At 44.5% G+C, this 16,654-nt stretch overlaps 2 protein-coding genes across 3 annotated transcripts in view; one reads left to right on the top strand and one right to left on the bottom strand.

The window, feature by feature from the left end:
- Positions 1-1,785: 1,785 nt before the first annotated feature.
- On the bottom strand, positions 1,786-16,623 carry NDUFA8 (NADH:ubiquinone oxidoreductase subunit A8). Of its 2 annotated transcripts, none has more exons than XM_045791019.2 (4): positions 16,458-16,620; positions 9,273-9,436; positions 5,792-5,957; positions 1,786-2,104 (listed from the first exon to the last, which is right to left on the bottom strand). In XM_045791019.2, exons 1-4 carry the CDS (start codon positions 16,506-16,508, stop codon positions 1,967-1,969), a joined length of 519 nt encoding a protein of 172 aa, XP_045646975.1. In that variant the 5' UTR covers positions 16,509-16,620; the 3' UTR covers positions 1,786-1,966. The 2 variants fall into 2 exon arrangements, with proteins under 2 accessions (XP_045646975.1, XP_087725521.1); XM_087869395.1 differs by lacking the exon at positions 1,786-2,104 and adding an exon at positions 2,720-2,782 and having other exon boundaries at positions 16,458-16,623.
- Positions 16,033-16,654, top strand: part of MORN5 (MORN repeat containing 5) — a 29,242-nt gene continuing 28,620 nt past the window's right edge. Inside the window, exon 1 of the transcript XR_015727316.1 lies at positions 16,033-16,144. The gene's annotated coding sequence lies outside the window, so the exon portion shown is untranslated. The remainder of the gene's footprint in view (positions 16,145-16,654) is intronic.

Here is a 16,654-nt window from a genome sequence, read left to right as displayed (position 1 = left end):
ATTTACATGCAGTGGTATATACAACAGTATGGACTTTGGAACCAGATGTATCTGGGTTTCAATCTCAGCTTAGCCACTTCCTACTTAGTAGCGCTTAACCTGGATCTGCTTCATGTATACAATCAGGGACCCTATTCCCTGGTTGGACCTTAGAATAACCTTGAGAGCTTCCAAGAAAATCCAGGCCCTGGCCATACTGCAGACCAATTAAATCAGAACCTCCGGGGGCAGGAACCGGACATCGGTGTTTGAAGGTCTCCAGGTGACTTGAACGTGCATCCAAGGCTGAGAACCACTGACCAAAGAGCAACGGTGACCACTGGAGCCAGTCTTCGTCTGCATCCCACATCTACCATCTCTCACGAGGACTGGGGCTTCTTCGCCTCTCCCTAAGCTACAGTCCCTTTGGGAAATGGACACGACAAATAGAAACTCTTTCAAAAGCTGAGCACTGAAACAGTTGACACATGGGGAAGCACTTGGCACGATGCTCAATGAATATTTATTACTCATGCAGGTCCCAGCTTCTTTTGCAGAGAGAATCTAAGAAGCAACACATAGCTTGAGGTGTCACGTAAATGCCAATCTGTGAGCATGCCCAAACTCTCCCCACCAGGGGTGACTTCCAACTACTTGGCCAGCAAGAGGTTAATAGAGGTTAGCTTGGCTGTTTTTAAAACTTAAGAATCTATTCTTTTTCTACATTAAATTCAAGAATGAGGCAAAGGCAGCCAGCTAGGAACTTTTGCAGAACAGGTGAGAGTAAGGTTCACCCAAAGTGCTCCCAACTGTGGGGTAGGACTAGGGTGGGCAAGGGGCCAATCACACAGAGCTTTGTCTTTGAACGGTGCTGATACTTTGGGCGACAGACCCTGTACCTCCTCTAATGCCTCCTAGCACTCTCCCCACCTGGAAATCTCTAGAATGGGAGTTAGAAAGGCCTTTGGAAAGACTTACAGGACAGCTCTGCTTTTTGGAGCGCCACAAAGGCAAACCGAAGCCCAGGGAGCCGCTATGGACTTACACAGGGCCATATGCAACTGAAGGCCACCAGCAGAAGCATGTAAAGCAACCCAGTCAGATGTGGAGGAAATAGCCTGGTAGTGAAAAAGGAACTGAATGAAAGGGAAAATAACGACATAAAAGCGCTTTGAACCAGAGCTTTATAAATACTTGTGGCTTTAACCTGCCCAGGAGGTAGATAAGCATGTTGCCTTTAGTCTGTCCTCAAATTCAACCTCTCACAAGAGGTTAAGGAACACACCCAAGGTTGGAATTGACACTCAGACCTCCCGACTTCCTGGCTTTGGAGCTGGGAGCTCAGCCTCCACCTCCCTTGTCTATCAGGAAAAACATCTGGGTTATAATGCTTGAGGATGGGATATCAAGGGGAAGTGGTGGAAGTTTGGTTCTTTAAGAAACTTTGAGCAAGACTGCCTAAAACCCAGCCAGGAGGCCCCTCCCATGGCCTGAGTCACAAGGCTCAAACATTTCTTCACTTCTCCTATCCTGGACGCTTCCCTGATATGACCTTTAGGAAAAGCTGTTTGTCAGAGATGCTGGATGGGGAGAGAGGTAAGACTGCAAAATGCGTGAACACAGACAGGTAAGAGGGCCTTTCCTTTACATAGTCATTTCTGCCTGATCGAGCGTGGCTCCCTGTCAGTAGGCGAATGCCTACTTAAAGTGAAGAGAGAGGAACAGGCAGGACCACAAGAAGAACAAGCAAAGGGAAGTCATCTTTAAAGGCCAAAAGGTTATATAAAACATAATAAAATACAACTGTTTCCTTTAAAATTTTTAATGGCCAGGAAATGGTATAGAATAACTGCCAAGTCACATAAATTAACTTTTTTGTTAAGTTTGTGACCCCGGAAAGAACACTCTATCGGTCGATGCAAACTGCATGGGGATTTCATCAGTGGTTGTCTGGGCGTGTGACTGAGTGTGGGCCACGGACCCATCTTTACATGGTCCAGAAAAAAAGGCGGCTGCCATGTCTGGCAGGCTTCAGCTCTCCTTCTGTCTCAGGGTTGGGCTCTGGTCTTGCTCTTGAGTGATAGGGATTCTCCGGTAAAGGTCGATCTGTTTTCACTTTGGTGACCTGTGAGGAGCGAAGACGACAGAAGCAACGCTGAGGTCAGGTGGAACAGTCTGAGACCAAGAACGCACCTCCCAGCACTTCCTCTCTGCTCCTGCTGCCCCAACTACCCCTCTTTTTTCAAGCCCCAGCAAACCACATTTAGACTCATTTGACCTTTGAACAAACACTTAAGAAAGCCTTCTTTGGGGCATTCCATGTCGTAGAAGTTAGGGATACAGGAGGGAACAAAATACACACTGTCCTCGAGGGGCTCACCGTCTACTGGGGGAGCCAGACAAGAAAATCAACCAAGACTTCCTACAAATTAATCACAACTGAGGCACGAACTAAGCGCTGGGACTTAGGACTTAGAATTCAGAGCAGGGACTCCGCACTTAGTAACCCATCCTGAAGGCTAAGGGCTGGACTATTTCAGAGGGGGTAACCTTTAGCTTCATCTCAAAGGATGCCCATGCGCCAGGCAGGAAGAGTAGCAGGAGAAAGACACTCCAAGGAAACAGTACATGCGAACATGGAGAGGCAGGTCTTCAGAATGGCCAAAGCCAAGGCTGCACGAGTAGCGGTGGGAAATGAAGCACCTAAGTGAGCACCTGTGAGAAACGACAGCGAGCACCTTACTCCATTTCGTTTTCACGCTCCCATGAGATCCTCTTGCAGACGTTCCCTGTGGCCACCTGCCTACAGTGGGAAAACCAGTACTCGAAGCCGGGTCTGCCTACTCCAAAGCCTGTGCTCTTAAATAACACACTACACTGGCAGACAGGACCGGACGATGAAGGGTACCGAATGACGTGCACAAGTGTCTGAATTTTAACCCAATGGTAACAGGGGCCACTGAAGCAAGGAAGCAATTCAAGCACGTGTGCAGGCTGGAAGGTACAGACGCCAGGTCAGAGAGGGCAAGGACCAGAACTGGGAGAGCCAAGCCAACAGGCCTGGCAAGATGGTGCGGCACTACACCATGGTCATGGGGAGCGACAGAAGGTGGTCACCATCCACATTAGCCTTGATGCTCACAAAATCTCCACCAGAAACCCCACAGAAAGTGTTCTCACTTTAAAGATGAGGAAACACGCAGAGACATGGAAAGACAAGGCCCATAGTTTTAACAGTGTTGTTATGCAGTGGTCTGATCTTCGAGCCACTCCACGTGACATGACTGATTAGTCTTCCCATATGCACTAATCCAAAAACCATTTACAGGGACACAATAGCACAATTACTGCTACGACCACGCCGTGAGGCATTATTATCTGTAGTTCACAGGTGAGGACCAGGGAGGCTAACCCGCCCGTGATAAAGACACACGGTACGTGTCAGAGCTGGAGCGGGGACCCAAGTCTTCTGTCTATAGGTCCAGAGTAGTTGTTTGTTTGTTTTTTGGACAATGGTCTCATCTCTCCACCATAGAGATCACTAATGGTTCCTTATCGCTTGACAGAGTTAACTCCAAATGCCTCCAGCTGGCATGTGAAGTTCCTTTCAGGAATTCCAGATATGTATGAATTAAATCTAGAAATATGTTTCTCAAATTTAAAGTAACGAACAGACCCCTTAAAAGGACAAATTATTGTGGAAAGAACAAGAAAACAACTTTCTCTTCTGTACCATATCAAAAGAGAAAAGGAGCAGAAGCATGTGGTCAAACTAATTGCTAGGTACACAACCGTGGGCAGCCCACCCAGCCCTCAACTTCCCATCTCTCCAGTGGGGCTCTTGGCTCACGGTGCTATCAGGACACTACACGGTCTGGTGCCTGCGGTACAGCAGCTGCTCCGCAGTCATTCTCAATGTGAACCTCACCAGGATGGTGGAATTTTGGGTGAGAGACAGCAACAGCCTAGGGAGGTTGGAAACTTCAAAGGACATTGACATCGAAGCTGAGGGCGGAAAAGTGAGTAGAAACCAGCCTGGGACACGGAGGTGAGAAGGGCAAGCCGGTGGAAGCAGAATGCAGAAGTGAATGCAGCTCAAATGTAGGCTTTATCCAGCTGCTCATCACCTTCCTAAAAAGAGAATGGAATCTGATTTTAAGTACGACTAAAACTGATAATCCTCTTAAAGAAATAAACTTTCGAAAAGAGGACAATATTTTATAGGTTTTTTAAAATGTTAACACAAAGATTCAGGAATCAATATGCTTTCTTAACAGCATGATGTGTTAATTCTCCTTTGATCAGAGACAGAAATGAGAAAAGGTTGTTTTCATTAGTAAATGTGTAGGTCCCACCACTTTCCAACACAGAGTTAGCAACAACTTAAAGTAATTTTGTTCAGGGCTTTAGCAAAAGAAGACATCGGAAGATAATCAAGCTGGACAAAAAAAACAAAACAAAATTGCTAAGTCGCTCATCTACTAATGACACCAAGCTTAAGGCCCAACTACCCAGAGACACTACACATAAAGGGAAGGGAACAAAGCTTAACTGCAGACCTATGCACCGGGCGTTAGGCTGGAGGTTCACAGAGGCTCTCTAGCTTAATCTTCACAGGAAACTAGGGATGAATACTGGTCCCATTCTGTAGATGTGGTAGGACAGGAAATAGTCAGCAATTTGCTCAGGATCCCATAGTGATTCAGTAGTACTCTCTTCCTCCATGCAAACCTGAGTTTTCCCTTCACACCTTGATACTGATCTGTCCCAGAGGGAATGGATGATGTGAGGCTCAAGAAGCAGGGGTGGGTCGGGGCGCCTGGGTGGCACAGTCGGTTAAGTGTCCGACTCTTGATTTCGGCTCAGGTCATGATCTCAGAGTTGTGAGATCGAGCCCCTCATGAGAATCTTGAGATTCTCTTCTCCCTCTGTGCCACACCCTGCCCCCACCCTAAAAAAAAAAAAAAAAAAAAAAAAAGGCAGCAGCAGGGTAGGTCAGATCACAGAGGGCCTTGTAAGCCAGAATATTGCAAGCAAGAGCAAGCCCCTGACAAGTTTTAAAAAGAAAGTGATATTTATTTTCCATACAGATCATGCCTAGAGTGAAGATGTAATTATATCCTAAGTTCTTCAATTTCAGGTGATACAAGGTCTTCTAAAATCTGAACTGAACCACCGTTCCCTCCTAGACATTCACACAGCCTAAGTTAAGAACTCCTGTTCAAGATGTGGAGACAGTGAGAGGATTCAAAAAATAATCCAGGAAATGCTTACCTACAGGAATTGATGATTGTATAAAGGGAGAAAGAGTGGGACATGAAGAAAAAAGACATTCAGGTTTCTGATGTTTCAAGAGGTGTCATGACTGAGACAGGAAATATAGAACAAAGAGTAGGATGCTTTTTAAACTACAGGGATATACTTTTAAAAATCTTAGGTACTGATAAATCTGGCCTGAAGAATCTGGCACATCCTCGATCCTACTTCCTCTCTGAATTCCACGATAAGTTCAATGCTTTCAACTGACAGTGCCCCCCTAACATTGTGTTTATCCTCATCTACTCCCTTCTGTTCTCCAATTAGCTAATTAAACAAAAACAAATCTGCACATGCTGGAAGATCTATTTAAAGGAGTATTTCTATTAAATAAACTCCCTTCTGGATTGTGTATAATCACTCCCTCATTAACCTGTTTGGTAAATACAGATTTTTCCCATCATATCTGTACTCACAGAAGACCCTTTTCTGACCGCCTCCTGCCCTTAACCACCCGTTACTAAGAAGGCGAGACCGCCAGCAGGTGACTTTTTACCTTGGACAGCTCTCCCAGGTCAGGTCGCACCCAGCCCAGTTTGTCCAGCACACACTCGTCAAACTTGGCCTGCTGTGTGCGACAGCGACGGAACAGCTGCAGGCTGGAATAATCGATGCAGGTCCAGTAGTCTGTAAAAGGCTCCGCGCAGTGAAGCTTTATCTGCCTGGAAAAGAGGGCTAGGTTAGGGGTAGCTCCTTGCAAAATAATGGAAAACAGACAAGTGGGGGAAAAGTAAGTACCGACTTCAAATACATAGCCTTGCTTTCTGAAAGGTAGGAGAGCAGATCTCTGACCTCACTTACAAAACAACTTGGAGATCCTCAGATTGAGAACCAATAAGCAGAAAAAGATTTCTGAGGAAGAAGACCTACTTTCTTTATGCAGCAAAACTAAATGAGTTGAAATGCAAAAAGACTGTGGTCTAAGGCGCATATTATTTTACACAGAACACTGCTCCCTTAGGGCCTATCTATTCTTTCCTTTAGAGCCAATTCTAAAGATTATCAGTTCAGCAAACTTGGAAGAGGCAGCATAATCCGAGATGGGCACGTTGACAAAAGTCAGAGGCGACAGACAATGGCAAAGGAAGAGACACAATTATAAAAGGCAAATACACAAACTAACAAGCGGAAGATCCTGGAGTCATTCAGTGCAGAGGCAAACCACCTTACGCTCCTCGGAGTTCAAAGTCCTCACTGTACTAACGCACTGAACAAAACAGATTAATCTGTGATTAAGAAAGTTCAATTATATTTGGTGTTCTCTGTTAAGAAGCAAGATAGCACGTAATTCATTTTGTGTGACCAAAATGGTTGAAGAAAAAGTAACTTTTGTGTATAAGAGATAAGCCTCGGGGCGCCTGGGTGGCACAGCGGTTAAGCATCTGCCTTCGGCTCAGGGCGTGATCCCGGCGTTATGGGATCGAGCCCCACATCAGGCTCCTCCGCTATGAGCCTGCTTCTTCCTCTCCCACTCCCCCTACTTGTGTTCCCTCTCTCGCTGGCTGTCCCTATCTCCGTTGAATAAATAAATAAAATCTTTAAAAAAAAAAAAAAAAGAGATAAGCCTCAATTATTTTCCAAAATTCTCCTTCTCTTACCATTCAATCTTGCTGGTAATCCAGTAAATGCCAATTCAAGGAAGAATACGATACCATCATTTTATGTAAAAGCCTTACATGAGGCACTGGAAGAAATGCATAGCACCCTCCTTCCCCCGACGGAATCATGATCAGGAAGTGATTACTTGCCACACTCTAAGAATCTAGCTACACTCAACACGGACTCTTACTTCACACAGCTCAGGAAGAACCTCAGAGATGGGATGGAGGAAATACACAGAGAAAAATCTGCTTTCCATTCCTGCTGAGTCTCCCTCCTAGGAAACACCCAATGTTCCCAGTTTCTTAAGTACCCTTCCAGGGATTCTAGTGTAACCTGGGGGTGGTGGGGTGTGCACAGGAAGGAAGGAGGACTAGCAAAGCCTGATGAAGCTTTTCAGAATTGCCTCCAGCCTCACTGACCAGGATGTCCACGGCACACAAAATTGCGCCCACCTCACTCGAGAATCACTCCGGTAGTGGGCTACTGTTTCCAATGCCAGCTTTTTAGTCCTCCGGCGTGGGACGGCGGAAGAGCTGCCAGCACTACTAGAGTACTTAGTCTCTCTCACCTGGACCCTGGTACTCTGGTACCCACACCCAACTGTTACCGACTAACACCTACAAAGAGCAACTTCAGCAGTGAGAAATTCCTCTCATAGAGGCAGCTGGGCTCCTCGGGAGCTTGTGAAACCCAAACATTGCCCGCTTAAATGAACTACCTCTGGGCCAAAGCAGAAATGCTTTTCCAAAGTTCTCTCAGGAAAGTTTAACAAGTAAGCACATAAACTTGTTAGCAATCAAACCAACGCAAATTTAAGCAAGAATAAAATATCACTTTGTACCTATCAAAAACTTAAATAATATGCAATGTTGGTAAGGTATAAAAAGATATTGTGCCGATGGCAGCATAAACTGACCCAACTTTTTAAAAAATGGCAACTATAGTCCAAGAGCCATAAATAATGTTCAAAGCCTTTTTATAGAATAATCTCACTGCTGAGAAATGTATGCCAAGGAATTAATTAAGAAGAGAAAAAGATCTACACACAAAGGTAATCGCTGCAGATTTATCTAAAACAATCAAAAACTGGAATAAAAAATGATGTCTAATAACAGGAACTGGTCAGGTGAAGTAGGGTTGGTTTACCTACCGGTGGAATAGTATATAGCCATTAAAAGCGACGATCGTGAAGACAATCTAGCAACGTGAAAGAATGTTCCCAATAGTTTCAGTGAAAAATGAATTTTAAACCACACACTATGGCTTTAACCACAAAAATGTCTTTGCATATGGACAAAGAGAGCAGAAGCAAGCAAGAAGGAAAGCAGCTATTATGTGCAGGACATTTGATTTTTCCCTCTCCCGTCATTGTAGTGGACATCTGCGGGTTCTGCCAAGCCAGCAGTCAGTCCCCATTCTTCTGTACCGTCCTTCTAATTTCCCTTTGGGGAACAATCCCTCCCTACCTCTCAGCAACGTGGTTTAGATGAATCTCAGTCTACTCCCCACTTCAGGCCTGACCAAGCACAGCATTTTGTCTCCTGAAACACACCTGATTCAAAGATACGCATATGAAATCAAGCAGCCGGGCCAACGAGGCTCGGTCCAGGGAGCTCTGCTCACACCACTGGACAACTGGCACGGCTGGTCTATGCCTACTAGGCAAGCAGCACAGCAGCGTGGAGTGGCTGGTGGCCACTTCTACTACAGCAAGGCAAGAGTCTCTGAACATGAACTTGACAGAGAAAAACAGAACTAAGAGACTGGGGGAGGAGAAGAGAGGCAAAAGAGGTACCAAGTAGTTCTGAAATTATGTAAGCCCTTTGATTCCAGCCCTGCCCGAGCCCAGTCCTATTTCTGGACTTACAGCTACGCGAGCCAATTCCCTTCAAGTGGCGTTTCTGTCCCTTTTAATAGAGTCTGTCAAAACATTTCTCTACAATTATAACCTGGATTTTCTTTTTTTACTTATAGTATCAAGCCTAATGGCCTACTTAATACCTTGACTCTGTACACACTTTTCTCTCCATGATAACTGAGTGTTCCGTAGTAATACCAATCTAGTGAATACCTGTTAGCAAGCGCTGTGCTGAGCTGTGTTTATGTACTTTCACAAGTTTTTCCTAACAATCCTGTATAAGATAGATATTATTCTATAATTCGGAAGCGAAGACTCATGGATATTAAAGAACACACCAAATAATAAAAACAAATAACTGAAATAACTGCATCATTTACTGTGGGCTTATTCTGGTCTGATTTCAAGGTTCTGCATGTCCTAGTAAAACTCTCCTTTCACTTAATTAGCTGGGTGTTCACCGAGATACATGTACCCAGATGTTTCAGCCCGTAGGCACTGGTGTGAGGATTCTTACCTGAAGAAGTCCAGAGCACACTTGTTGACGAGCTTGCCTTCCTCTAAACACCGCCTGGGGTCTTTCTCTTCCCAGCGGCAGAGCATGAACTCCTTGTTGGGCTTATCACACTGAACTCCATAGTGATGGGCGGCAGCTTTGAGCACCGAAGAACTGACTTTCACCTGGGGAAAGGAACAGCGGGGAGACAGACCTCAGATTTGTGACCAGGATATCACTTCCTCATCTTCACCTCCTGCTGCCCAAAACAGAGGGAACACAAAGGTAGCACTGGTGTGACTCCACCATGAAAATTCAAGACAGGGGCTGCCATAGTAATCCTTTGTGATCTCCGCTGCTTTAGGGATCACAAGGCTCTTCGACATGAGGATTTTCTAGCCCTTCATAATAATCTCATTGGGTTGACATCGCTCTCCCCATTTTAGACATAAGGAAACGGCAACCCTAACAGAACTTAGCTCTCTGACAGAGAAAGTGGAGCTCTGAAGGACAATGGAGACCTCGGGGATGGGAAGGGAGGCACCAACTCTGGGGAGCTTTGATGAGTCTTCTTTCCAGGAATAAAAGTGATAGAATAGATAAAATTCCCAGATGAGACTAGAAAGGATCAGTAAGAGAGCATCTAGTCCAGAAAGTTACTAGTAATAATAAAGTACTAAAATTTTGGCATTTTTTACAATTACGGACTATATCCAAAGCAGCCATCCCATAACTATGTCAGTCTCTCACTTGCCTCCCAGGACATTTTCTTGAGAAACAGTGTAGTTACAACTCGTGCACAGGGGACTGCACATAGACCAGGACCCCTCTAGCTGCAGCTGCAGCAAGGGTCTGCTGGCCTCCTTTGTGTACTAGCCTTTCCTGTGCCCATTCCACAACGTTTTCATTACTGCAACTCGGGACGTTTGCTGTCTGCCTCCTCATCACTCTTCCCTTTCAAAATCACTTTGGCTCTTCTTTCAGATGAACCCCTCACCCAATAATCTGCACTGGAACTGCACGACGTTTAGTTATGTATTAAACTAGAAGGTAAGGAGCATGTTTACAATATTAGGTCTCTGCTCAAATTTTCTCTCCTCAGAGGATCTTTTTCTACCGACCTTATAAAAGCTCATCAATGGTCACGGTGTGGGTGACCACTAGAACATAAGCTCCAAGAGGGCAGGGACTTTTTTCCAACAGAGATCCGACACTAAAGATGTCAATTCTCCCTGAATGAAATTATAATTAAATGTCATGTTCACTGTGGCTCGCCAAGCACCCAAAATAGTGTCTAGCATGAGCAGCTGGTGAGTGTGCATCGTGTGCCAGGCACTGGGGGTCCAACACTCACAGAAGAGACAAGACTACAGGAATTACGCTCCTCACCAAAATAAAGTATGTCCCTCCTCTTATTCAGGTCATTCTTATGTTCTTTGGTTAAAATTATACTTTCCGTCATATAGGAAACTTGCTCATTTCTTGTTTAATTCTGCAGTATTTTAACATTTTTGATACTAGCTTAATAGGATTTTTTTTTAAGATTTTATTTATTTATTTGACAGAGAGAGAGAGAGAGAGAGAGAGAGACAGCCAGGGAGAGAGGGAACACAAGCAGGGGGAGTGGGAGAGGAAGAAGCAGGCTTCCCAGCAGAGGAGCCCAATGTGGGGCTCGATCCCAGGACTCTGGGATCACGCCCTGAGCCGAAGGCAGATGCTTAATGAACGACTGAGCCACCCAGGCGCCCCAGGATATTTTTTCATTAGATTTTCAAATGGGTTACTGATTGTTTGTACACTGTATCTTCTCTCTAGCCAGATCTTACTGAACTCCTGTCAGTTCTGATAGAAAACTAATGAGGATTAAGAAGGAAAATTTCCATTTACAAGTAAAAACTACCTCCCTCCCTTCCTGATATTTGTATCTTTTTTTCCCTCCTCCTTTTTTCCTATCTTATTGCTTTGACTAAACTCTAGGACAGGGGCACCTGGGTGGCTCAGTTGGTTAAGCATCTGCCTTCGGCTCAGGTCGTGATCCTAGGGTTCTGGGATCGAGTCCTGCATCAGGATCCCTGCTCAGCAGGGAGTCTGCTTCTCCCGTTCCTTCCGGCTCATGCTCTATCTCTGTCTCTCTCAAATAAATAAAGTAAAAATTAAAAAAAAAATAACTCTAGGATAATACAAAGGAACAGCAATGGCAGTAGGTACCCTTGCCTTTCTCTGGACTTTAAAGCACAGTTTGGTACAACGTTTGCTGTTGTTGTCTGGGATATAGCTCTTTGGATATTCCTCAGTAATGAAGTTTCCTTCTAATCTGAATTGACTGTTTTACTGTTCTTTCTGGAAAGACTGAAAATTTCAGGTTTCTTTTTCATTAATCTATAATTCTAGAGCATTAACAGATTTTCCAAAACTCTCCCATTATAGATAGAATAAAATCCAGTCTGCCATGGTATATTATGCTTTAAGATATTACTGGATTTGATTTTTAAATATTTTATTAAGGATTTTTATGTAAGAATAAAGTTGTGATTATTTTTATAATGCTAAAAATTTTATAATTGTACTTATGTTTTAAAGATTTATTAATTTAGAGAGAGAATGCACATGGAGTGGAGGGGCAGAGAGTCTCAAGCAGACTCCCCACTGAGCGGAGAGCCTGACACAGGCCTCAATCTTCCGACCCTGAGATCACGACCTGAGCTGAAACCAGGAGTCGGACGCTTAACCGAATGCAACACCCAGGCGCCCCTATAATTTTATTTTTTATGAATTTCACACAGCTTAGGTTAAATTATTAGTAAGATAAAAGGCAAGGAAAGATGACGAGAGTAATTCATCTACACACTACAGGAAGAGAATAAAGTTAGAACGCTGTCTACTAATAGTACAACTGCTATATTATCAAAGCAAAGACAAACTTATGATACAAGTGAAATCTGCCATGACAATTCTAATAAATTTGTTTAAAAATCTATAAGATTTTGTATTACAGTTTTTTTTAATGATTTTTATTATATTATGTTAGTCACCATACAGTACATCCCGGATTCCGATGTAAAGTTCGATGATTCATTAGTTGTGTATAACACCCAGTGCACCATGCAATACGTGCCCTCCTTACTACCCATCACCGGTCTATCCCATTCCCCCACCCCCCTCCCCTCTGAGGCCCTCAGCTTGTTTCTCATAGTCCATAGTCTCTCATGTTTCATTCCCCCTTCTGATTACCCCCCTTTCTTTATCCCTTTCTTCCCCCGATCATCCTAGTTCTTATGTTCCACAGATGAGAGAAATCATATGATACTTGTCTTTCTCTGCTTGACTTATTTCACTTAGCATTATGTATTACAGTTTTTTATAGTAAGAGTTTATTTAGGTTAATTGAGGGGTATTCTCTTGCTTGCTTTATTACCTGGGAGAGAATAAAAATCAAGGCTCAGGGGCGTCTGGGTGGCTCAGTTGGTTAGGCCTCCAACTCTTGATTTTGGCTCAGGTCATGATCTCGGGGTTGTGGGATCCAGCCCCGTGTCAGGCTCTGCACTGGAACCTGCTTGGGATTCTCTCTCCTTCTCCCTCTGCCCCTGCCCCCTGCACACATGCACTACTGCTCACTCTCTTAAAAATCAAGATTCAAACTTTTTTTAAAGCTAAATATATTTTAAAAATTAAGTTAGCTCTATTTACTTCTTTGACAAACACCTTAATGATATTTAAACCGCTGATTTAATTTAATTTAATTTAATTTAATTTAAACCGCTATCGTGCCCAAAAAAGTTACGGCATTCTTTCCTGACTTTCCTACCAGTGTAGAGGTCTTATAAAAATCTAGGCAAGCCCGTGTGGTTGAGCATATTAAATATGCGCTGTCACAGGAAAATAAAAGACAATAACCACTCACTGAATCTCTTTCCTGGGGAAAGAGATGTGCTCAAGATGACACAGCAGGTCAGTGGCAACTGGAGAATTGGAATTCACAGACTGTGACTTTCAATCAGGCCTTTTTGCATTACATCACCTACACTGAGGTGGCAAAGGCCTTTGGATGTCACCATCTCCCCTCACCTGCTTCTTCCCGAAGACTGATGAGTTCTAACAGAAACATCTTTCACAGCTGCTTACTGTGAATACCCTCTCAAATTCATTCAGCTCCCTTTGTCTCAAAGAACACAGAGTTCCAGCATCTTCCTCATTTACCCTCATGACAGCCTCCCCGCACAGCAGGTCTATACAATCTGCAGGTGTGGAAAGGGAGGCAGAAAAAGTCTTACAATCTACAACCAATCTTCTAGTCCTGCTCTCTTCCTTAAACCATGTCTGCACCTCTTTCTACAGTCTTTAATTTATGCTGTGCCTTCCATTTTACTTAATTTATGGAAAATGGGGGATAATCATACTTATTTGATAGGACCATTGAGGATTAAAATGAGTTAGCACATAAAAATATAAAGAACAGTGCCTAGCACATCATCAATATGAGCTATTACTTCTACTCAAAATTGTTAACGTGTACAAGGAGTTTCCAGCCTAAGCTTCTGACTGCTTCTTCCGTAGGGATGTGTTATAACGCCAAAGTCAACAAGGTCCAGAACGTGTTTGTCTCTCAATCTGCTCCCTCCGGCTTCCCCAGCCCCATTGTCAGGTTACAAATCTGAGACTCCTCAACCTTTTCCTACCTGTGGTAGCTAAGTAACTGCTAAGTCTCATCACTTCCAGATAAATCTGTTCTTTCGCTCTGTGAGCACAGTCGCCAATTATGTTGGGGTCACTAATACCCTCCTCATTATTTCAACAGCCACCAAGACTAATCTCTCTGCTTTTCTTTTCCTCTCTCCAATTCATTCTTCACAGAGTTGCCAGAGTGATCCTCCTAAAAGACAATTCTTATTGTAACCTATTCAAACAAATTAGCAACAAAGCCCTGAAAGGATTCAGGCTTAACAGCAAAATAAAGCCTAAACTTTTTACAGGGTATCCAAAGCCTTCTGGACCCAGCCTTCTCCCCCAACACACTTCCAAAAAGGGACTTGCTGCTATCTCAGAACACTGAACTCGCCATCCCCAGAACCCATCTGTGGACCCCTGCATTTTCCCATCTCCTTACCTTTGCTGAGATCTAACCCTCGCTTAGAAAGCCCATGACTCTATCTTGGCCTATAAATGCTATTCTTCAAATGCCATTTAGCCAAGTCTCACATTATGCCCCAGAAGTGCTTTCTCTGTTCCGTTTATAGCCTCAGAGAATTATACAGCTGGAATCACTTCATCTTACAAATAAAATAACTATGTCCGCAAATGCTACAAGTGACTAATCAAGGTAACTGAGCAGTTAGGCCTGGAATTTAGATCCAACTTCAAATCCTGCTCTCTTCTCTTAAACCATGTCTGCCCCTCTTTCATAGTATTTAATCATACTCTGTCTTGTATTTGAGTTATTTATGTAATTATCTGTATTTCAATTCAACTGTATGAACGCTCAAGGCAAATTTATTCCATATATAGAATACTTGCAGGAAGTAGAACCTCGGATGTTTGCTGAACCAAATTAAAAGTTCCCATGAAAAATACAGCACTTTCAGGCTAACCCAGCTTCACTGTGGGACAAGAAACCAAAGACTGAATATTGGAGGCCCCCGCTCAATAAATGTCACTTTACTCTAAAGTCCCTGAACACAGCAAAAAGTTCTTCATCTGCAGAAAATAATAGCTGCCATTCTCACGGGCATCTAAGATTAAGTGAAGTCATGATTAACTTCCGGCACATAATTTTTAGTGTTCCGCTCCTTTTCCTTTTATGTAGCCTAGTCTTTCTACTAGTCCTGCCATGACACTTTTCTGCCTTAAAACCTTCCACCTCTCCCCACCACCTCACTTATAAAATAAGTCTGGCCTTGTAGAGGCTGCTTCCCAGTCCTCCCAGTCCAAGGTGCCTCTCCAGGCTCAGCAACAGCTGAGCTTCCCACCAACCCTAGAGTCACATCCAACAGCACTTGTCTCCCAGACACGAAATGTTCTGCTAAGCCTTCTCACTCTTTTTTTTTTTAAGATTTTATTTTTATTTATTCGACAGAGATAAAGACAGCCAGCGAGAGAGGGAACACGAGCAGGGGGAGTGAGAGAGGAAGAAGCAGGCTCCCATCAGAGAAGCCCGATGTGGGGCTCGATCCCATAACGCCAGGATCACGCCCTGAGCCGAAGGCAGACGCTTAACCGCTGTGCCACCCAGGCGCCCCAGCCTTCTCACTCTTTTCAGCTTTTGCCCATAATAAGAGTTTAAAAGCATGGGTTTTAAACTCAGACCTGGATTCACAGTCCAGCTCCACCACTTACTAAACTATATGACCTTGCGCAAATGACTTCTGCTCCCAACTTGTTTTCTCACCTTTCACATGAAAAGACAAATAATATCCTACTTCATAGTGCTGCTGGCAGGATTTGACGAATTAATGAATGTGAAGTAATTAATTAGCGTCCTGCCTGACATCTAGACAAGGCTTGGTCATATTTGCTATAATTTGTATATACTGGTTTGTCTTCACAGCACAAACTTCACTATACTGTAATTGCCTCTTTATGTCTGTGTCCCCATTAGATTATAAGCTCTACGAGGGCAGGGACCATATCTCTTACTCTCCCGTGCATGTGTATATGGCAATTATTCAATTATATCTTCTGAATAAATGAATGCCTTAAATGTTCTATAACCAAACACCATTCCAGGGCTGTTAGCAACTCCACTCTCCAGTATCATCTTTTGCTTTTCCGCTTCCTAGCTCCACTCCAACACCCGTAGGGATGAGGCCACCTGGAAGTGACTGCCTCTCGCTCGGCTGTAAGCACCCGGGGTTGTATAATCACTTCGCGGGGAGAGCTGAGTATTAAGTGACATTAAAGTAAGTAAAGTGGCCCTGGCTGGTGCTTAATAAAAAGTACCACTATTATTCACGTTAATGACAAGCAGATCGCTGGGGGTCAGGGTGGGGGAGGAGAGGAGAATGCTACAGAGCCACTGCATGACGGGGTGGGGGTGCGGCGATTCCCGAAGGTGAAGAGGGGGCGTCCGGGAAGCGATTTCTGTCTGTGTTGTGGGGGCACTGCGTGGGGGGAGACGGGGCCCACAATCCAGTGAGACGAAGCGGGGCTGGGCCCAGGCCCGAAAAGCTGCAGCCCTATGCCCCGCTTGCCTGGCTTCCGAACGAGCCTCACCTCCTGCACTTTCAGATCGTCCAGAGTAGGCAGCTCCACTATCCCCGGCATGATGGCGGTAGCCCCAAACCCGAGGAGGCGCCCGCAGCCGCGTCGCCCCCGTCTCCTTGAATTCCCCTTTCGACCGCCAAGGGCCACCTCGCGCCTGCGCCTGCGCAGCCGGCCACGCAGGCGCACTGCTCTGCCCAACCGCGAGC

This window comes from Ursus americanus, chromosome 18 (assembly GCF_024610735.1).
Source record: "Ursus americanus isolate L20-20 chromosome 18, mUrsAme1.1.p, whole genome shotgun sequence".
In the NCBI taxonomy this organism is placed as follows: Eukaryota; Metazoa; Chordata; class Mammalia; order Carnivora; family Ursidae; genus Ursus; species Ursus americanus.
The sequence above is the reverse complement of the archived record's forward strand: the minus strand, read 5'-3'. Positions and strand labels throughout refer to the sequence as shown.